General features: G+C 44.7%; 1 protein-coding gene across 3 annotated transcripts in view; it reads right to left on the bottom strand.

Annotated features, from left to right (window-relative positions):
- ANKS1A (ankyrin repeat and sterile alpha motif domain containing 1A) overlaps positions 1-22,021 on the bottom strand; it is a 248,160-nt gene extending 226,139 nt beyond the window's left edge. For all 3 annotated transcript variants that reach the window (XM_075853521.1, XM_075853522.1, XM_075853523.1), the window contains exon 1: positions 21,816-22,021. In XM_075853521.1, coding sequence (XP_075709636.1) covers positions 21,816-21,988 — 173 coding nt within the window. In that variant the 5' untranslated portion in view covers positions 21,989-22,021. The remainder of the gene's footprint in view (positions 1-21,815) is intronic.
- Between the last annotated feature and the right edge of the window lie 1,264 nt (positions 22,022-23,285).

Here is a 23,285-nt window from a genome sequence, read left to right as displayed (position 1 = left end):
ATAACTTGGCCAAAAATGTTCGTTTTTCAAAAAAAACAAAACTTTACTGTTCTCTACATTGCAGCGCCGATCACATGCAATAGGAGATAGGGCTTTGATCATCTGGTGACAGAGCCTCTTTAACTGCATGCAGTTGGACATTATGAAGATGGTTAACTGCACAAAAAACACATTGCAATATAATAGCAGCAGTGTGTCCATAACACAAATTTCACCATTGACTTATTGAAAAATGACTTGCTGCAGTTTAAAAACGCAACAAACGCACTGCGACTGCACCGTGTGGCCTTAGCCTTATATTGACTATTGTCACTAATTGGACTGTTAGACCCAGCAGCGGCATCCAGGCAATCACGTGACTATTTGGGCTAGCGACCAGTCACATGATCATCGGTACCAATAGAGACAGCAGCGCTGCCTCATTCTATACACAGCGATTATTGAGCGCTGTGTAGAAGCGATCTGATTAGATAAAAGCAGCTTTTGCTACTTCTATCTTCACTTCAGGGTCCCCAGCAGTCACTGACTGCCAGGCACTAGATCATTCTGGCAGCCAGCTAAAACCTGCTCCATATATCTGCTATGGCGCAGGTTTTAAGGACCTCGACCGCAGGACATTTATATACAGCCAGCGGTCGGGGACCAGTTGAACAGATCTCAACAAATAATGATGGATCACATATACTACATGGCTTATAATTGTGTATATCTGGTTTCCATTGGGGTTTTGGCATTTTTTGTTTTACAGCAAGAGGAGCAACCCCTGACAGAAAGTGAATAGTGCCAGAGTGAACAGAGCCTGAGACAGAGCAGTTTCTTTCTGTGTTTGGTACAACTTTGTAAACAAAAAAGCCAGAAAATCTTGGTGTGATGAAAGGATTTTGGGTTAGGCCTCATGCACACGACCGTAGCCATGTGCACGGCTGTGATTATCGGGTCGGCCGGCCACGGAGCGTCAGCCGCAAGCTGCCCTCAAATCGCGGGCTGTGCACATGGCCGCCGCCATTATTTTCAATGAGCCTGGACCGCAGAACACGGCCGTAATAAAGCTTGCCTATTCTTTCTGCGGTCCGGGCTCCGGGGACATGCACGGACCGTAGAAACCACGGTCGTGTGCATGGCCCCATAGGAATGAATGGGGCCGCAATTCTCCCATGGATTTTTGGGGGAATTGCGGCCGCAAAACCACGTTCGTGTGCATGGGGCCTTATTTGTAACATTTCGCGGTTCACTCTTTAAATTGATGGTGGACTATTTTGACTGGTATTATCTGACATCTCTATACTCCTTAGAAGTTCACGGTCTTGTTGGTACAACTGAACTATAAAGGATCGATCATACAGGTGGATTATCTCCGTAATTGCGGACTGAGATACGGTCCGCAATTATGGACCCGCCCGGTTCTATTGACTTTGGATGCCTTTCCGTATCGCTACGGATAGGTGTCTGTGCCGTAAAACTGTGCCGGGAATTATGGGGCTTTGTTTGGGAGCACGGCTGAAAATGCGGCCGGCCGTGCCCGTAATCGCAGCCTGCGATTACAGTAAATACATCCTAAAAATGTAATCTGTGAAATACTTTAAAGGGTTAACCAAAGGACAGATTATAGTAGTGAGCGCCCAAAACGGGATATGGGTTAAAATAACGGAAGTTGCAGCGGTGAAGTCAGAGAGGTACCGAAGGGGGACCAGGGAACAGTCAGCGCAGAAGCAGCGTAAGATTTCTTCGTTCACATCTTCGTCAGGGTTCCGTTCATGGGTTTGGTCAGACCTTTCCGTCAGGGGGATTAAAAATAAATGGTTAGGCCGCATGCACACGACCGTAAAAATCTTACGTAATTGCAGACCGCAATTACGGTACCATTCACTTCTATTGTCCACAGACGCCTTCCCGTTTATTTACGGTGTCCGGGCAGTAGAAGTGTACCGCAAAAGATAGGAGATGTCCTATATTTTGCTTTTTGCGGACCGTGCTTCGCCAAAAATGCTCTCCGCAGCCTATCGTGCCCGCAATCGCGTCCCTTGATTATGGGCAAAGCCGTGTGTATGGGGCCGCCTACAAAAGGAAAGCTATGGTTTCCGTTCATGGGTTCCTTACTGAAAGGCCTGACAGAACCCACGAACGGAACCCCAACGCAGATGTGAATGAAGCATAGTTCAACGTTATTTGTTATTTTAAGCCATATACAGTTTATGTATTTATGAGACTGGAAAGTCTGTAATGTAAATCAAATACATACATACATACATACCTACATACATAGGGTTAAGGGCCTGTTCACATCAGCGTCGGGATTCCATTCGACCTTTCCATCAGAGGACCCGATGAACGGAAAGCCAAACAGAAACCATAACCTCCGTTTGCTTTACCATTGATTTCAATAGTAATCCCTCCATTGCAGTTGGTTTCCGTTTTGTTTCTGTTCCATAAAGCTTCAGATTTTTTTGCGGGAAATAGCGTAGTCTACTATGCTATAGTTTCCGCAAAAAAAAAACAAATTTGTTTGTTTTACTATTTGACTTCCGAACCCTGCAATTGTGGGCCAATGCTGTGAAAATCACCAAAATAGACCTCAAATGTATATCGTGCGCATTCTCATTTGTCCCGGCAAATGATAAATGCCTTGGGGGGTGCAGTTTCCAAAATGGGGTCACTTCTTGGGGCTTCTACTGTACTCTGGTACCTCAGGGGTTTGGCATATGCGACATGGTGGCCAAAAACCAATACAGCAAAATCTGCATGCCAAATAGTGCTCCTGCCATTCTCAGCCCTGCCGTGTGTCCAAACTACGGCAATACCCCATATGTGTTCATAAACTGCAATCGGGAGAAATTGCATTTCAAATGTTGGGGTGCTTTTTCTCCAGTATCCCTTGTGAAAATGAAGACATTCTACAATTTTCACAGCCTAATTTCAATAAATTCTGCAAAAGACTGGTGGGGTCTAAATGCTCACTATACCCCTAGATAGATTCCTTGAGGGGTGTAGTATCCCAAATGGAGTCACTTTTGGGGGTTTCCACTGTTTTGGCCTCGAACAGGCTTTGCAAATGAAACATAGCACCTGAAAACTGCAGAATCAGGGCAATAAATATTCAGTTGTGTTTCTCTGATAAAAACCTTCAGTATAACAGGAAAAATTGATTAAAATGGAATTTCTGCCCAAAAAATTAAATTTGCACATTTCCCATTCACTTTGCTTTCATTCCTGTGAAATGCATAAAGGGTTAAGAAACTTTGTATATGCGGTTTTGAATATTTTAAGGTGTGCAGTTTTTAAAATGGGGTGATTTGTGGGGGTTCCTAATATATAAGGCCCTCAAAGTCACTTCAGAACTAAACTTGTACCTGTAAAAATAGCCTTTTGAAATTTTCTTGAAAATATGAAAAATTGCTGCTAAACTTATAAGCCTTGTAACGTCCTAGAAAAATAAAAGGATGTTCAAAAAAATGATGCAAACACAAAGTAGACATATGGGAAATGTTCGTCATTATTTTGTGTGGTATAAGTATCTGTCTTACAAGCAGATACATTTGAATTTAGAAAAATGATAATTTTTGCAAATTTTCTCTAAATTTTGGTGTTTTCACAAAAAATATTGAATTTATCGACCAAATTTTTTCACTAACAAAGTACAATATGTCACGAGAAAACAATCTCAGAAATCGCTTGAATAGGTAAAATCAGTCCAGAGTTATTACCACATAAAGTGACACGTCAGTTTTTAAAAATGAGGCTGCGTACTTAAGGGGTTAATGTCCAGATTCTACAGTTTCTAGAAATATCCCACAAGTGGCCTTAGTGTGCTACTTGACTGAAATACAGGCCTCAGAAGCAAAAGGAGCACCTAGTGGATTTTGGGGCCTTCTTTTTATTAGATTATATTTTAGGCACCATGCCAGGTTTGAAGAAGCAAAACAAAGGAAACACCACAAAAGAGACTCCATTTTGGAATCTACACTCCCCAAGGAATTGATCTAGGGGTGTAGTGAGCATTTTGACCCCACAGCTGTTTATTAGAATTTGGACGTGAAAGTGAAAAATTTAATTTTTCCCCAATAAAACACAGTTTTAGATTAAAAAAATAATAATAATCCACAAGGAATAAAAAAGGAAAAGCACCCCAATATTTGTAAAGCAACTTCTCCAGAGTACGGCAATACCCCAAATGTGGTCATATACTGCTATTTGGGTACACGGCAGGGCTCAGATGGGAAGGCACACCATTTGGTTTATGGAGTGCAGATTTTGCTGGATTGGATTCTCTGCACCATGTCGCTTTTGCAAAGCCTCTAAGGTACCAGTAGAGTGGAAACTCCCCTGAAGTGACTCCATTTGGGAAACTACACCCCTTGTGGAATTCATCTAGGGGTGTAGTGAGCATTTTGACCCCACAGGTGTTTCATAGACTTTATTAGAATTGGACAGTGAAAATAAAAATTACAGCAATAACCCCTAATGTGGTCATTACCTGCTGTTTGGGCACACGGTAGGGCTCAGAAGGAAAGGAGCACCATTTGGCTTTTGAAGTGCAGATTTTGCTGGATTGGTTTCTGGGCGCTATGTCGTATTTGCAAAGCCCTTGTGGGACTAAAACAATATAAACTACAAATGTTGCAGAGTGAAAATTTAAACTTTCCACATATATGCCAATACATGGTGCCCAGCTTGTGCCACCATGAAAAGACAGCTCTCTAATTATTATGCTGTGTATCCAGGCTTTAGAAACACCCTATATGTGGCCCTAACCTTTTGCCTGGACATTTGACAGGGCTCAGGAGTGAAAGAGTACCATGCGAAATTGAGGCCTAATTTGGCGATTTACAAAGTATTGGTTGACAATTGCAGAGGCTCGGATGTGAAATAAAAGAAACCCGAGAAGTGACCCCATTTTGGAAAGTACACCCCCTCAAAGGGTGTAGTTAGCATTTTGACCTCACAAATCTTTTTCATAAAGTAAAAATTTCCATTTTTCAATAGATATGCCATTTCAGTGGCATATATGTTGTGCCCAGTTTGAGCCACATTTCCGCAAAAATAGTTAAGTGTTTTGCTGGGTACAGCGATGCCATATATGTAAGTAAACTGCTGTTTGGGCACAGTGTAGGGCTCAAAAGGGAGGGAGCACCATTTGGCTTTAGGAGTGCAGATTTTGCTTGATAGTAGTTTGGAGTATTACTGGCATTTCAGTTTTTAATGTGGGGCATATGCAAGTGGTGCAGAGTAGATCAGGGAATTATCAGGTAATAAAATGGGGTATAAAAAAAACAAATGAAGATAAAATAATCAATAGATGTGTTACGCTTTCTGCACAGGCCAGTGTTGCACTGATAAATTATGTCCATTCTTATCCCCCTTTTGGTCCACACTCTGCACCATTGCAGCTTGGGGAATATTTGCTGGTAAGTGCCGTCCTGGTATAATACGGGCACCCTCGCTTTCAGCAGATATGTTTTGGCTCTCCCCTTCCTGGTTTCCAAATATTAGGGCCTTGATAAATCGCCTCTTGAAAACAGAAGAAAAACGTTCCCCTCGGGCCTGCACAACTGCATATTTTTTTTTTTTTTTCCTGGGAGCCTCAACTTAAACATTTTTATAGACCTAGTGGTATGAGGGCTGATTTTTTTTTTTTTTGCGGGACGAGCTGTCATTTTTAATGGTACCATTTTGGTGTACATGCTACTTTTTCATTACTTTTTATCCTATTTTTTAGAAGGCAAGGTGACCAAACATTAGCAATTCCGGCATAGTTTATTAGGGGTTTATTTTATATAGATTTCATCATGTTAACTTCATTCTGCAGGTCAGTACGATTCAGACGTTACACAATTTATAGCGCTTTTTTATGTTTTAGGACTTTTAGAACGTTAAAATTTGTTAGTAAAAATTATTTCTTTTTTCTGTAGCCTTATTCAGAGAACATAACTTATGTTTTTCATCGCTGGAGCTGTATGAGGGCTTGTTTTTTGCAAGACGAGCTATAGTTTTTAATGGTATAATTTTTCGATACATGTGACTTCTTGATCACTTTTTATTCCAGTTTTTGGAAGGCAAGGTTACCAAAAAACAGAAATTCTGGAATTGTTCTTAGGGTTTTGTTTTTTTTACGGCATTCACCGCGCAGGAGGAATAACATAACATTTTTATAGTTCAGGCCATTACAGACACGGCGATATCAATTATGTATGGTTTATTTTATTATAAAGGACTTTATAAAGGAAAAAGGGTGATGGTTTTATTTTACTTAAAACTTATATCTTTACAACTCTTTTTTTTTTTAGTCCCACTAGGGGACTTGAAGGTCCAACTGTCTTATTGCTGTTCTAATCCATTGCACTACCTGAGCCCGTGCGATCCATTTGTTCCCATTGCGTGAAGTACTAGTTTTCCACGACGTATACTTACAACAAATGTCGGGAAGGGGTTAAAAGGTCATGCACAGGTTTATTATGCAACCCGGGAGCAGCAGGTGCACGGCTGACTACTAGTGGCCACACCATGATCTATTTGATCGGAGAACTAGGTGTTCTGGTGACCGAATCGGGTACTGGGGAACCCCAATAAGTCAGCCCTGGGGTTCTAAAAAGGACATCTAGTACCCCAAGTGTTACCCTGGCAACAGTCTGTCATAACTAGGGATGTCACAATACCAGAATTTGGACTTCGATACCAATTCCATACTTTGCCAACAGTAATAAACAATAAAAAGTATGCCCTAACAGGAAATATGGTAAGACAGCCCTGGTGTCCTTCAATGGACCCTGGGCTGTCTGCCAATATATGGTATGTCCCTCAATCGTGTCACAGGAATTCCCTGTGACGCGATCCAAGCGGCATCCCCTGAATGCTGCAGTCCGCTGTGATCGCAGCATTCACGGGAATAACGGCAGAGATGAGAGGTTTCTCTGATCTCCGCTGTTATGGAGCGGGGCTGCGGCTGTGTAATACAGTCATTGCCCCGCTCCAGACAGGAAGTGCGTGCGCGGTCAGCATGAGGAGATGCGGCAGGCGCTGCAGTAATGAACTAAGTTTTGAAATACATGAAATAACGGTATCGAACCGTTTGGGGATGCAAAGTATGGAAACAGTATCGAAGTTTCGATGCATCATGCATCCCTAGTCATAACACAGATGTATGCCAATACATTATAAGGTCAAAATAAAAATCTAAACTAGTTAAAGGGATATTCCCATCTCAGATATTTTTGGCCTGGTGACACGCCTACTAAATCCAGACAGAGACTCCGGAAAGATGGATGGGATTAGGGAAACCGTGAGATCAACTGTTTCCGTAATTCTCATCCACCTCTGCATTGATTTTCTGCCTGGATGCAGCAGCCAGCGTCCAACCTCATCAGGAAGCACAGGGGACTTCCGTTCTGGAGATAGATGCGGGATCCCGAGGGGGAATACTACTATAATGGGAGTCAATAGCAGATGTATGAAAATGTATAGGCAACTTTGTGCCATACAATGGGTGGAGCAAATGCCCAAAAGTGGTCTGTACTTATACTAACCTGGTAGACCAGTAAACTATCAAGTTGTGGATATTGCTAGTATATGCACATTTTTAAAGAATTTAAAGTAAAGGTGCACTCCCCCATGGTAAGCTGACGAATTGCTGATCACGAAAGGTTTCTCGCAGCCGTACACAGATTTTTTCATCCACAACGCTGATACATGGCATCCATTAAAATCAATGGTAGACTATGTAGAACACGATCGTACCAATACCACCCGATTGGGATCCCATACATATGCTTTAAAAGGTCATATCGACAAGAGTTGTTCTGAGAAGACAACAAGTTGACTTTGATACAATTACAGGATACATATTAGTGATTACACATAAATGAGTTATGGTTAACCCTTTCACTGCCAGGCCCATTTTCCCACTTTTGACATGCACAGAGAAAGCGTGAGATATAAAGTAAATAAATTTAAAAAAAAAAGCTAAAAAGTTAATGTATTTCAGTAATTCAATTCATGAAACTCATTCTATAGATTCATTACACACAGAGTGATCTATTTCGAGCATTTTTCTTCTTTTAATTTTGAGTATGACTAACTGTTAACGAAAACCAAAAAATTCGTCTCTCAGAAAATTAAATAAGCCCAATTTCACAAATTATTTTTAATACCGAAATGTTGGCCTACTGAAAAGTATGTACAGTATATGCCCTCAATACTTGGTCGGGCTCCTTTTACATGAATTACTGCATCAATGCGGCGTGGCATGGAGGCGATCAGCCTGTGGCACTGCTGAGGTGTTATGGATGCCCAGGTTGCTTTGGCCTTCAGCTCGTCTGCATTGTTGGGTCTGGTGTCTCTCATCTTCCTCTTGACAATACCCCATAGATTCTCTATGGGGTTTAGGTCAGGCGAGTTTGCTGGCCTATCAAGCACATTGATACTGTGGTTATTAAACCAGGTATTGGTACTTTTGACAGTGTGGGCAGGTGCCAAGTCCTGCTGGAAAATGAAATCAGAATCTCCATAAAGCTTGTCAGTAGAGGGAAGCATGAAGTGCTCCAAAATTTCCTGTTAGACGGCTGCATTGACTCTGGACTTGATATAACACAGTGGACCAACACTAGCAGATGACGTGGCTCCACAAACAATCACTGACTATGGAAACTCCACACTGGACCGCAAGCAACTTGGATTGATGCCTCTCCACTCTTCCTCCAGACGCTGGGACCTTGATTTCTAAATGAAATGCAAAACTTACTTTCATCTGAAAACAGGACTTTGGACCACTGAGCAACAGAACAGTCCTTTTTCTCCTTAGCCTAGGTAAGACTCTGACATTATCTGTGTGTCACGAGTGGCTTGAAACAAGGAATGCGACAGTTGTAGCCCATGTCCTGGCTACATCTGTGTGTGGTGGCTCTTGAAGCACTGGCCTTTTTTTGACAATCCTATCAAGGCTGGTTATCCCTGTTGCTTTTGCACATTTTCTACCACACTTTTTCTTTCCTCTCAACTTTCCATTAACCTCTTCCGGCGCTGCGCCGCAACTGTACGTCCTGGGGAGGGCTTGCTTCCTGCACCAGGATGTACAGTTGTGGAGCGGTTCCCGGCGCACACTGTCCTAACGGACAGTGTCCTGGAACCGGGAGGTCAGCTGTCCCCGACAGCTGACACTCTAGTCTTGCCGGTCAGCGGACCACCGTCGCTGATTTCAGCAATTAACCCCATAAATGCAGCGACCGATTACGATCACCGCATTTAAGGGGTTTAAAGTGCATCGGCAGCCTCCACGAAGTGATTGTGGGGGCTGCCGATGCTTGTCGTAGAAATCGGAGGCCAGATAATGACCTCCGGGTTGCCATGTGCGGAAGCCTGTGAGGAGCAGCCGGAGACTGGTCCTCCTAGGCTTCCTGTCAGTGTGACTGTCACGTCAATGACAGTGGAAATACATTACACTACATGTGTAGTGTAATGTACTCTAGCAGCGATCAAAGCTGCAAGTCTAGATGTCCCCTAGTGGGACAAGTAAAAAGAGAGGTAATAAAAACGTTTAAAAAAAAAAAGTGTAAAAATAAAAAAGTTCTAAGTTATATAAACAAAAGACTTTATAGGAAAAAATGAACACATTAAAAAAAGTGCACATATTTCGTATCACCGCGTTCGTAACGACCCAAACTATAAAACTGTTATTTTCCCCGCACGATAAGACCCCAAACAAATAAATAAAAAAACGACACCAGAATCGCTATTTTTTTTGTCACCACCCCTCCCAAAATAGAGAATAAAAAGTGATCAAAAAGTCGCATCTACTCAAAAATAGTACCAATAAAAACTACAACCGGTCCCGCAAAAAAAAACAAGCCCTTACACAGCTTTTTGGACTAAAAAAATAAAAAAGTTATGGCTCTCAGAATATGGTGACAGAAAATTTTATATAAAAGTGATTTTATTGCGCAAACACTGCAAAACATAAAAAAAACTATATACATATGGTATCGCCGTAATCGTACCGACCCGCAGAATAAAGTAAAATTGTCATTTATAGCACACGGTGAATGCTGCAAAAAAATTAACTAAAAAAAAACTGGCTGAATTGCTGGTTTTTGGTCACCCGTCTTGCAAAAAAATGTAATAAAAAAAGAATAAAAAACACATCGCATGTACCCCAAAATGGTACCAATGAAAACTACAGATCGTCCCGCAACAAAGCCCTTACACAGCTCTGGTGGTGAAAAAATAAAAAAGTTCTGCCTCTCAGAATCGGACGATGCAAAACGTGCAGTGTTCCAAAAGCGGATAAGATCGGGCGCCATTTATCAGTGTGACACCGGCCACACATCTATGAATTTTTATTTACCCCATTATCATACCCTCTTATTATGCCCTAATGTACTCCGCACAGATTACATATGCCCCCACAATATAAACTGAAATACCAGCAAAAACCCAAACAGGACTACTACCAAGCAAATACTGCTCTACAAAAGCAAAATGGCACTCCCTCCCTTCTGAGCCCTGCAGCGTGCCCAAACAGCGGTTTGCGCCCACATATATGGCATCTCCATACCCGGAAAAACCCTCTTAATGTTTTATGAGGTATTTGTCTTCAGTGGCAAAAACTGGGGACAACATATTATGCACTAAAATAGCATATCAGTGGAAAATTGCAATATTCACTTTGAACCATTTGCTGTGCATTAACCCCTTTGCGCACTATGACTTAATTGCACCTCATGGTGCGGGGGTGATGTATGGAGCGGGCTCACGTGCTGAGCCCGCTCCATATGCTGCGGGTGTCAGCCGTGTATTACAGCTGACACCCGGGACTAACAGACAGGAACAGCGATCGTGCGGTTACAGAAGCCAGTAAAAATAACAATATATTGTAATACATTAGTATTGCAGTATATTGTACCAGTGATCCAATGATCGCTGGTTCAAGTCCCCTAAGGGGACTAATAAAATGTGTAGAAGAATTAAAGTTATTAGTAGTGAGAAGAAATTTTTTTTTAAGAAACCCCCCTTTTCCTTCTAAAGTAATGTAAAAAAAATAAACAAAATTGGTATTGCTACGTCCGTAAAAATATATAACTCGCAAGGTGAACACCGTAAAATAATTAAATAATTTAAACCGCCAAAATCACTTTTTTTTGGTCCCAAAAAATGGTACCAATAAAAACTACATCTCGTCCCACAAAAAATAAGACCTCCCACCGCTCAATCAAACGAAAAATAAAAAAAGTTACGGCTCTCAGAACGTGGTGAAACAAAGCAATTTTTATTTTAAACAAATAGATTTTTCTTTGTAAAAGTAGTAGAATATGGAAAAAAAACAGTAGTGTAATTGTATCGAGCCGCAGAATAAAGTAAAGTTTTCGTTTTTACCGCACGACGAGAGCTGTTAAAACGAAACCCCCCCCCCCCCAAAAATAGAATCAGATTTTTTTTCCAATTTAAGCCCGCAAATAATTATTTTTTCCGTTTTCCAGTCCATTCTAGAGTGGTACTTTAAATGGTGTCAATAGAAGCTAAAGCTCCTCCCGCAAGAAACAAGCCCTCACACCACTCTACTCACGGAAAAAGGAAAAAAAAGTTACGGCTCTAAGAACGCGGGGAGTGAAAAACTAAAATAAGAAAGCAAAAAATGGATCAGTCCTGAAAGGGTTAGTTAATTTCTAATGAAAAAAACGTATGACCACATATGGGATATTTCCGTACTCAGGAGAAATTGCTTTACAAAAATTGGCTGTTTTTTCCTCCTTTATCACTAGTGAAAATGAGAAAATTCAACACTTTAGTGGACAAAATTGTGATATTAATTTTCACGGCCTAATTGTAATAAATTCTGCAAAAGACCCGCACGGTCTAAATGCTCACCATAGCCCTAAAAAAATTAAATTGAGGGGAGTTTCCAAAATGGGTTCACTCTGGGGGGGGGGGGGGTTCCACTGCGTTGGTCCTTCCAGGGCGTTGAAAACGCGACATGGCACCGAAAACCAAACCAGCAAAATCCGTGCTCCAAAATCTAAATGGCGCTCCTTCCCTTCTGAGCGCTGCCATGGGTCCAATCAGCAGTTTACCACCACATATCGGGTATTGCCGTACTCAGGAGAAAAATGCTTTACAAATGTTGTGGTTCTTTTTTTCCTTTATTCCTTGTAAAAATTAAAAATTTCTATATTTTTTTCAGAAAAAAAGTTGATTTTCATTTTTACAGACTAATTCCAATATATTTAGCGAAAAACCTGTGGGGTAAAAATGCCAACTATACTCCTAGATAAATTCCTTGTGAGGTTTAGTTTCCAAAATGGGGTAACTTTTGGGGTGTTTCCACTGCACTTCGTTACGGTTTCTGTGGTAGTTACAGCAGCGCAAGCGTAATCCCACGAGATTACGATGTAAATGACAAGTTACAACGAGATTACGCTTCCTCTGCTGTAACTACCATAGAAACATTAACGAAGTGCAGACATTGTGAATAGACATCCCGTGGAATGTCTATTCACTGTCTAAACACTTCAGTATCGTTAATGTGTTAGTATAAGACAGCACATAGCGATCTAAAAGGATTCCTATGCGCTGAGTAAATGAATGGAGAGAAGTGCCTGACCCTGATTGGTCAGCGTCATAGACTCCTCTGTACAATGGCCACTTGGTCAATAGTAAAACACGCCCAGTTGTCCATTGAGAAACTAATTAGCATAAAGCTAAAATCGCTAATAAAGTGGTGAAAATAGATCGTTTTTTTAAATAAAAAGCATTACTGTCACCTACATTACAGCGCCGATCTCCTTATGTAGGAGATACGGCACTTATAATGTGGTGACAGAGCCTCTTTAAGCGTGCATTCATGCAATTTCACATTAACGTGTAACATTTTATTTAAAAACAAAAAAACACATAAAAATTTGTGGTTTGTAGCTATAAGTCTCACCCAAGCAGAATGTGAGATGCACAATACCTAATAATAAAAAGTTCAAGTTCATACATACCACTTACGCCTACCTCTAAATAGACATATATTGACATTCACTAGAACTAAAAAGACCAAGAAACTAATCCGGATACTGGTAAACATCCAAGTCAACAAGTGGCCTAATCACATGAGAAACTGCTTATGTTCCCACTCGGCGGAACTTAGGATCGCGTTGCCATTAAAACCTGGATCTCACAGTCACGCAACCTGCATGACCATCACCCCAGGCATCGATACACTGCTCTCCCCATCCTCTATATTGGCAGTCAGCAGTTTTGAGGGGTCAAAACTGTTGACTGGTTCCCTTTAATAACAAATCAACCCCCCAAAAAAACCTGTATGTGACAAACAGAGAGAACCTTTCCTTACTGATAAAGTAAAGTTCCTGTAACTTCTCCTGGGGTCACTGGAGGGAGATGACAGTAACAAACTAATCTTTTTTCCTGCTGCCACTTGTAGTTTTCCTCCTCTCACCCCTTTATTACAAGACGTAAAACTTTGCAATCGGGGAGATTATACAAACAGGTGCTGCACCCCAAATTTTGTACTTAGAGCTTTGATCCTGGTATCCTTTAAAAGAAAACATTCTAGGCTTTAATACAATTTAAGACCTAAACCGCAGCAAGCGCTTAAAGTCATGTAATATTACCTAAGTATTTGGCAGTGAAAGGTTTAACCCCTACTCACACAAGTCAGTAACTATATGTCGTCGGGGGAGGTTACTTCTCGCACGAGGACGTATAGTTACTGAGTTGTTCCCGATGTACACAGCCAGTGGCGGTCTGCACCGGGAACCGGGAGAGAATCTGTCCCTGACAGTTAACACTCCCGTGTCACCGGCAACGGACCTCGATTAGCAGACCGATGCCGGTGATCGGTGGATCTGTACAGATCCACCGATCACATTGTTTTTCCCGGGACTTGTAGTTAAGCCCGGGAACGGTTACAAAGGTCCCCTACTGCCCCATGCACCATGTGACCGGCAATGGACCAATAGCAGCGGACCATTGCCGGAGGTTGCTGTGATTCGGACCTACCAATGACAGTGCGTTATTTAGCCGTGGGCGGGTAAAAAAATACCACCCTCCGCCAGCTTACACATCTCAGTCACCGGCAACGGATCCGTAAAAGCGGTCCAATGCCGGCAATCGATGTGATCGGTGGATCTGATCCATCGATTCTCCCTAAAAGCGATCAAAAGTATTACAAAACTTGTAAAAACTGTTCCTGGGCTCCCCCCCCTCCCCATGTGACCGGCAATGGACCGCTGCTATTGGTCCATTGCCGGCGAGTGCTGTGATTGGTGGGTCTGTTCAGACCTACCAATCACAGTGCGTTTTCTTGAAAGGTGAAAAATACAGGATACAGGCTCTGATCTCTTAGGCCCCATGCACACGACCGTAAAAACTCCCGTAATTACAGCCTGTAATTACGGGCCCATAGACTTCTATTGGCCATGGGTACCTCCCCGTATGCTTACGGGAAGGTGCCCGTGCCGTTGAAAAAGATAGAACATTACGTAGAACATTACGTAGTCACCCGTAATTACGGGAGCCCCATAGACTTCTATGGGCTGCCCATGCCGTAATTACGGCCTGAAATAGGACATGTTCTATCTTTTTCAACGGCATGGGCACCTTCCCGTAAGCATACGGGGAGGTACCCGTGGCCAATAGAAGTCTATGGGCCCGTAATTACGGGAGTTTTTAAGGACGTGTGCATGGGGCCTTAGTTGGTGTTTAGTAGTTGGAGAAATCAGAGCCTGTATCGTGTCGTCAGTGAAAATAGTGAATAACCCATAATTTTCACTTCCCCTGTTCCCCACTGCCTCCCAGTGTATATGGGAGATTTTTCTCTTTTTTTTTTTTGATCACTCAAAATAATAAATTTGATTTAGTTCGTCGGTAGTTGTCTAGCTCGACTACGTCAACTCATCGCGTCAGTCAGCCAGCGTCAATTCGTTGTCAGTGTTGATCCATAGCGTGTGTGAGTCAGCGTCAATCCATTACTGTCAGTCTCGTCACTAGTCAGTAAGGGTCAGACAGTCAGCGTCAATCCGTTGTCAGTGTAAGTCAGCGTCAATCGTGTTACTGGTCAGCCAGCCTCAGTGTCAGTTAGTAAGTTTTACTAAGAGTTATAAAATTTTAAAAAAAATAGTGTGACAGTGTTTCATGCGATGAAAAAAAACAACCTTTGTTATACTTTGTTACAGTTCTGAGGTGTGTGTGTGTGTGTGTGTAGTGTTTACACACACACATATATATATATATATATATATATACACACACATACATACACACACACATATGTACATACATACAGAGAAAACGGCAAAGAGACTTTACACCGCTGTAGAGGCGTATGCCATGATCGCGTCCGATACGGACTCAGCGAGCGGTGAGGAACCACAGTTATTATGACAATGAGTTACCGCCTCATAGTTGCAGGACGGTTAGTGCCAAGGTTCTGCCTGACCCTGGTACAGGCAGCAGTGATAGGTCAACCCCAACCAATTACATCCCCCAAATCCCAGAATTTACTGCTGCGGCAGGCATTCACGTACAGACAGAAGGGCTGCCTATTATTGGATTTTTCAAATTATTCCTGACAGACAATTTGATCCAGCTCATGGTTGATCAAACCAACATTTATGCCCAGCAGTTTATTCCAGAACACCCGAACGCATTTCATGCCCAGGCCAATCGGTGGCAACCGACAAATTGTGAAGAAATGCACAAGTATTGGGTGTTAGTACTCAACATGGGTCAAAAAAGCCGAAGTGAGATCCTACTGGTCCACGGACATTCTCGATCATTGTCCGCTGTACCGCAATACTATGACGAGATCCCGCATTGAGGCCCTCCATAAATTTCCCAATGCCCCCCTGAGGATGACCTCAATTTCGATACTTTAAAATTAGGCCCCTTATTAACATTTCATCCCAACATTTTTCATCAGTCTACACCCCTCAAAAAGAAATATCCATAGAGGAATCCCTGGTGAACTTCAAGGGCAAAATTTACCATATAAGCGACCAGGTACGGGATAAAAATGTGCAAGCTGTGCGAATCGGAGACCGGATACACACATGCTTTCCGGATTTATGAGGGAGAAGGATAGGACAATAGAGGCCGCAAATTGTCCGTCCCCCCCCGTCCTGTCCACAACAGGAAAGGTAGTGTGGGAGCTCCTGTACCCACCGCCTGATATGGGGTACTTGGACAACTGGTACACAAGTGTACCCGTTCAAATGTCTAAAAGACAAAAAAGAGTGGCATGTGGGACGGTGCGAAAAAAATCAGAGGCACCTTCCCAAGACCTTCATCAGCCATTCCCTGCAAATTGGCGAAAGCAGGGCATTGCTGCAGGATGGGATCCTGTGCCTCAAATTTAGAGACAAAAGAGGGGTCTGTCTGTAGGTTGACATCCATACATGACGCCAGCTGCACCCCTGTCCCCACATGTGGAACATCATCATCCACAATGAAGCCTGTGTGCATTCGGAGATGTAATAAATTCACGGGGGGGGGGGGGGGTGACCTGAATGATCAGGTGTTGAAACCATATAGTGCCATGAGAGAGTAAAATCTGATACAAGAAATTGTCAGTATACCTTGTCCAGATGGCACTATAACTCCTTTTTAATTTTCAGGAAAGCTGGCCATCTGGGTACATGCTTGGAGTACCAAGAGAGAATTATAAAATGGAGACTAGGTGGGGGGAAACATCTGCTGCTCCAAGTAATGTTTGCCGAATTGTTCCTGGGCAGCACTTTCCTAGTGAAGTGCCTGGCACAGGAAAAAAAAAGGCAGGGCACAAAAAAGGTGCCATGTCAGCACAAAAAGGGGTATCCGTAAGGATACCACATATCATTGCTGACACTTGCCCATCTAAACCCGGAGTGTGCATGAAGGACTGCTTCCGCATCTACCACACCTCCCTGGATTAAAAATTTTATACTTTTAAAACTCCCACCCCCTCCCTTTATCATACTGGTATCTTACACATTTTTAAAATTGGGCACTCATTATACCCCTAGATAAATACCTAATACTCTAACAAATGTGTATGATCTGCACAATTTTTAGGCCTATGCTTGTGGCTAAATATCATCAGAGTAAAAATAAGGCATCAAAATCCTTGTGGCGCTTCTTCACTTCCAGGACCTGCTAAGTTTCCAGACTACATATTGAGACCACTTTGGGGCTATTTCTAAACTCAGAAGAAGAATCCCAATAAACATTGAGGTGTCTTCCTGCACTTACACTAAATTCTGCAAGAAAACTGTGGAGACAAAATTCTAATTATACCCCTAGATAAATTCCTTGAGGGGTGTGGTTTCCAAAATAGGGTCACTTTAGGGGGGTTTCCCCTGTTTACGCACCAGAAGACATCTTCAAACCTGACATGGTGCCTAAAATATATTCTAAAAAAAAAAAAAAAAAAAAAAAAAAAAAAAAAAAAAAAAGAAAAGGAGGCCCTGAAATCCACTAGGTGCTCCTTTGCTTCTGAGTCCGGTGTTTCAAACCATTAGCACTCTAGGGCCACACGTGGGATATTTCTAAAAACTGCAGAATCTGGGAAATAAATATTGATTGTGTTTCTCTGGTAAAACTTTGAGTTACGGAAAAAAAATGTATTACAAATGAATATGAAGTTTGTAAATTTCCCCTCTACTTTGCTTTAATTCCTGTGAAACGCTTAACGGGTTAAGAAACTTTCCGAATGCGGTTTTGAATACTTTGAGGGGTACAGATTTCAAAATGGGGTATTTCATTGGCACTTTCTAATATAGAAGTCCCTTGAAATTTTTTTGAACATATGAGGAATTGCTGCTAAGCCCTGTAACGTCCCGGAAAAATAAAAGTATTGATTTGCGATATCGCAGCTTTTCCGCTGCAAAAACATGTGCCTATTTCTTGCGGGTTTTACCTCCCCAATGAATTCAATGGGGAAAACCTTCAATAAAAAACAGCCACATTCCGCAGCATAAAAGTTTTTTGGGCTGATACTGTAATGTGCGGCAATGAAATCCGTTGCGGAAATCCTGCAGTGTATACACGGGTGTCCTTACCCTACAGGTGCGGGCATGTTTGCTACTGCACATGCGCTGAACAAGCCAGAAGCCGACTAAAATTTCATTTGTTGCCAGGACTGTGGCTATAGTCGCCATTTGTGACTGCATCTACTGCTTGCTATATACTTGTACTAAGACATTCGCCACATTGTTTGCATTCCATTGCTATAACATATCCAGCTCTGTTTGTGCCACCTGTTGAGGATTGGAGGGTGGAGGTGAAGACTGTGCCCCTGCAGAGCCTCCTCCAATCCATGCCAGACAATGAGATGACAGAAGCAGCGCTAGACACGTAAGCATAATGGAACGCAAACAACGCAGTAAACATCCAAGTCAGTCCAAATGTTCTGTGTATGTGCTGTGATGAAGACCAACCAGACAAAAGTCTTGGAAATGTGCACCCAACATTGACCACAACGAGCAATGAATGCGATGCCGGTAATACCCCCCCCCCCCCCCTCGCATTTCTCACAGAAGACACACGTAGCAGGCAGGGGGATTACAGCTTGTAGCGTTAATATTTCCCGAGCAATGCTTGGCAAGCTATAATAGAATAGGTTGTGCAGCTTTAGAGAGGGGTACCCCAGCTTGATACATACACAATAATAAGAAAGGGGAGCAGTACTACATAGTGGACATCAGAAAAATCCAGAACCACAAACTTTGGTATGGACACTTATCATCATGAAGTTCCTAATCCTGTCATATAAACACTACGATAGGAAATATGGTATAGCTTGACGCTGGCATAGAAGCTGATCGGAAACATTTATCAACAATTCATCTGAGTTTTGTCAAACGGAAGTTAGTGTGTCCCACCGGCCCGCCCGCAGTCTAGCGCAAACGCTGCCACCGGCCCGTCCGCCCGCGGTCTAGCGCAAACGCTGCCAACGGCCCGTCCGCCCGCGGTCTAGCGCAAACGCTGCCACCGGCCCGTCCGCCCGCGGTCTAGCGCAAACGCTGCCAACGGCCCGTCCGCCCGCGGTCTAGCGCAAACGCTGCCAACGGCCCGTCCGCCCGCGGTCTAGCGCAAACGCTGCCAACGGCCCGTCCGCCCGCAGTCTAGCGCAAACGCTGCCAACGGCCCGTCCGCCCGCAGTCTAGCGCAAACGCTGCCAACGGCCCGTCCGCCCGCAGTCTAGCGCAAACGCTGCCAACGGCCCGTCCGCCCGCAGTCTAGCGCAAACGCTGCCAACGGCCCGTCCGCCCGCAGTCTAGCGCAAACGCTGCCAACGGCCCGTCCGCCCGCAGTCTAGCGCAAACGCTGCCAACGGCCCTCTCCGCCCGCAGTCTAGCGCAAACGCTGCCAACGGCCCTCTCCGCCCGCAGTCTAGCGCAAACGCTGCCAACGGCCCTCTCCGCCCGCAGTCTAGCGCAAACGCTGCCAACGGCCCTCTCCGCCCGCAGTCTAGCGCAAACGCTGCCAACGGCCCTCTCCGCCCGCAGTCTAGCGCAAACGCTGCCAACGGCCCTCTCCGCCCGCAGTCTAGCGCAAACGCTGCCAACGGCCCTCTCCGCCCGCAGTCTAGCGCAAACGCTGCCAACGGCCCTCTCCGCCCGCAGTCTAGCGCAAACGCTGCCAACGGCCCTCTCCGCCCGCAGTCTAGCGCAAACGCTGCCAACGGCCCTCTCCGCCCGCAGTCTAGCGCAAACGCTGCCAACGGCCCTCTCCGCCCGCAGTCTAGCGCAAACGCTGCCAACGGCCCTCTCCGCCCGCAGTCTAGCGCAAACGCTGCCAACGGCCCTCTCCGCCCGCAGTCTAGCGCAAACGCTGCCAACGGCCCTCTCCGCCCGCAGTCTAGCGCAAACGCTGCCAACGGCCCTCTCCACCCGCAGTCTAGCGCAAACGCTGCCAACGGCCCTCTCCGCCCGCAGTCTAGCGCAAACGCTGCCAACGGCCCGTCCGCCCGCAGTCTAGCGCAAACGCTGCCAACGGCCCGTCCGCCCGCAGTCTAGCGCAAACGCTGCCAACGGCCCGTCCGCCCGCAGTCTAGCGCAAACGCTGCCAACGGCCCGTCCGCCCGCAGTCTAGCGCAAACGCTGCCAACGGCCCGTCCGCCCGCAGTCTAGCGCAAACGCTGCCAACGGCCCGTCCGCCCGCAGTCTAGCGCAGACGCTGCCAACGGCCCGTCCGCCCGCAGTCTAGCGCAAACGCTGCCAACGGCCCGTCCGCCCGCAGTCTAGCGCAAACGCTGCCAACGGCCCGTCCGCCCGCAGTCTAGCGCAAACGCTGCCAACGGCCCGTCCGCCCGCAGTCTAGCGCAAACGCTGCCAACGGCCCGTCCGCCCGCAGTCTAGCGCAAACGCTGCCAACGGCCCGTCCGCCCGCAGTCTAGCGCAAACGCTGCCAACGGCCCGTCCGCCCGCAGTCTAGCGCAAACGCTGCCAACGGCCCGTCCGCCCGCAGTCTAGCGCAAACGCTGCCAACGGCCCGTCCGCCCGCAGTCTAGCGCAAACGCTGCCACCGGCCCGTCCGCCCACAGTCTAGCGCAAACGCTGCCACCGGCCCGTTCGAAAGCAATCTAGCGCAAATGCTGCCACCGGCCCGTCCGCCCGCAGTCTAGCGCAAACGCTGCCACCGGCCCGTCCGCCCGCAGTCTAGCGCAAACACTGCCACCGGCCCGTCCGCCCGCAGTCTAGCGCAAACACTGCCACCGGCCCGTCCGCCCGCAGTCTAGTGCAAGCGCTGCCGCCGGCCCGTTCACCAGCGAAAAAAGATGATTATACTAAGAATAGGCTCCCAAATTTAGCAGCCAATGCTTTAAGTGATTTTATTTTTTATTTTTAAAGCCTGGAGCCCTGTTTACAATGCGTGAAAAAGTCCAGAGCTAGGTAAGAATAAGGATTTAAAGAAAAAACACTCCCATGTATTGTACTGTACTTTGTTGCAGATTTTTGGGGTGTATAGTGCTACATCTAAGCGTAGCTGAACGCCCCAGACATCAGCCTCTATTCTCAGAAGAAGCAGGAGCTGCCAGGTCTCGGAAGTGCAAGTTGCAGTGCGCACCTCCATGACAGCCTGTCCTGGCGACAGATGCACTTGAAACTTGCTTGTTTCCTCAGCAAATTTAATGCACATTACAGTGAAATATTGAATTCAGCAGCCAATCAAAACGTGAAACTAAAATAAAGATTTAAGTGAATCATTCCAGGTTGTATCGCTAATAGAAGACCTAAGCACACGTTCACACACGCTGTTTAGAGGGGTTTTAGAGCAGCAAATCATTACACGATTTGGGGTATTGTTTTGCAGTTCGTACGTTGTTTTTACTGCCGGTGACTTCAATGAGGCCAGATGTTATACTCTAGTAAATAGGATTTTATGATCACCTCACATCTATGAACAAAAATAAGTAAACAATTATCACTGTAGTCAGGATCATTGAGTTAGGTGTAGCCGGAGGCTCTTGTGCCCCATTGCTAAAGCTATTCCTGGGTACAGCACCGAACATAAGATTCCATATGTGATGACTTTATACTGTACAGTCTGCTAGAGTTCCCCTAGAAGCTACATTTGCTGCCTTGGTATACCTTTATGGAATTATGGACAAATTTGACACACACAAAATCTTATGTTATCACCAACAGAGGTCGAAACCACACAACGCATTCACTGCTGTGAACCAGCGAACTACTGACTGCACCCAAGAGCTATTAAAGCAATTGAGCTTTCACTATGGGTAGACAAGTACAATTCAATAACAGCAAACGGCACACTCCAGCCATATTAACCCCCTCGGACAAGTTATCGAAGTGTTACAGTGCGCATTATTAGTATGAACGCCTTACCTGAGCAGGCTACTTAGTGGGTGACTGCCAGACCCTCCTCCACTGGCTCCAGTCCCGCCCCCCGAAGCTCCACCTGGACCGGCCCCACTTAATCTCTTACCCCCCAACAACCTCTCTACCGCTGCCCGGTTACCGGTACGAGCGGCTTCTAGGAGCTCCTGCTCTTTCCCCATCCCGCCGTCACCCCGGCAACCACGCCTCCACCGCCACTTCCGAGACAAACGTACCTACGTCACACGTACATTCCATAAACCCCTAATCCAAGGTCTTGTGTATAGCCAACGTAATGCCGTGACACGCATGCCTTGCTATTCTGATCTGCTCAGACTGTTACGCAGATTGTGATTAATAAAGTTTGTTCAAATTTACAATAATGCAAGCGCAGGATTCCAGGGCCCTGCCTACAAGGCTATGCGGAATTGTGCACAGAATGTCACAATAGACACAAACTACTAGAATATATTCTACTATAGACCATATATTCAAACCAGTATAGTATCAAATCCAGTCAGTACTGTCATACCTACACGAGGGCGTATAGTAAGACACCACAAATATAATTCAAGCCATTTATTAACCATAAAAACATATTCAACGACAAATAAAAGCTGATTTAGGTCATGATGGAACGTTAACACTCAGAATGGGTATTAATAATCATTATAATGGGATATAAGATTCAAATCAACCAACAGTCCAATATTCAAACTAGTAAAAATGCCCCTCACAAATATATTTATTTACACAAGAACCTTCCAACACTCCCAAATCCAAAATATGTGCAATCCCTCATCATGAAGATATAGCCACTAAGCACCCAGCATTTACACCTCGCAAATTAACTTTACAGTTTAAATATAAATCCCAATGACACTACTATCATACCGCCCAACTTTCAAGTATCACAAAGAGGGACAACCGATGCGCCATTTGTTTTTCTTTTAAACCACGCCTCTAATCCCACCAAATCACCGCCCATACACAGCGGTTCAGCTCACACAGTATCATGCTCCCATAGTGCCTTCCACACAGTATAATGCCCCCATAGCTACCACTGTGAAGGAATAATTTCAAAGTTCCATGTTTTGTATTTTGTGTCAGTATACACTGCACAGTGTGATATTCATTTTTGTCTTTTAGTTTGCCTTGTAATAGTCTGCAGATGCTTAGGTATTTCTTTTTGGCAGTATAACAGTTTATGCAAGTAATATTTAGTGATCACGTGCTTAGTACAAAGGAATTCACTCTTCTGTATTCATCAAGGTCAGAGGGAGGGTTTCTCCCTTTGCAGACTACCCCCAATGAGTTATGCTCTTTGTTCTATGTATCTTATAAATATACACTGTATCAGTGGCGTAACTACCGAGGTAGCAGCCGTAGCGGCTGCTACGGGGCCCATGGCTTGAGGGGGCCCGTGCCGCCAGCTGACACGCCCCCCCATATGCCCGGTGGCACCGCTACCAGCTGTTA

Source organism: Rhinoderma darwinii, chromosome 2, assembly GCF_050947455.1.
Source record: "Rhinoderma darwinii isolate aRhiDar2 chromosome 2, aRhiDar2.hap1, whole genome shotgun sequence".
NCBI lineage: Eukaryota > Metazoa > Chordata > Amphibia > Anura > Rhinodermatidae > Rhinoderma > Rhinoderma darwinii.
This window is presented reverse-complemented; position numbering and strand designations above follow the sequence as displayed.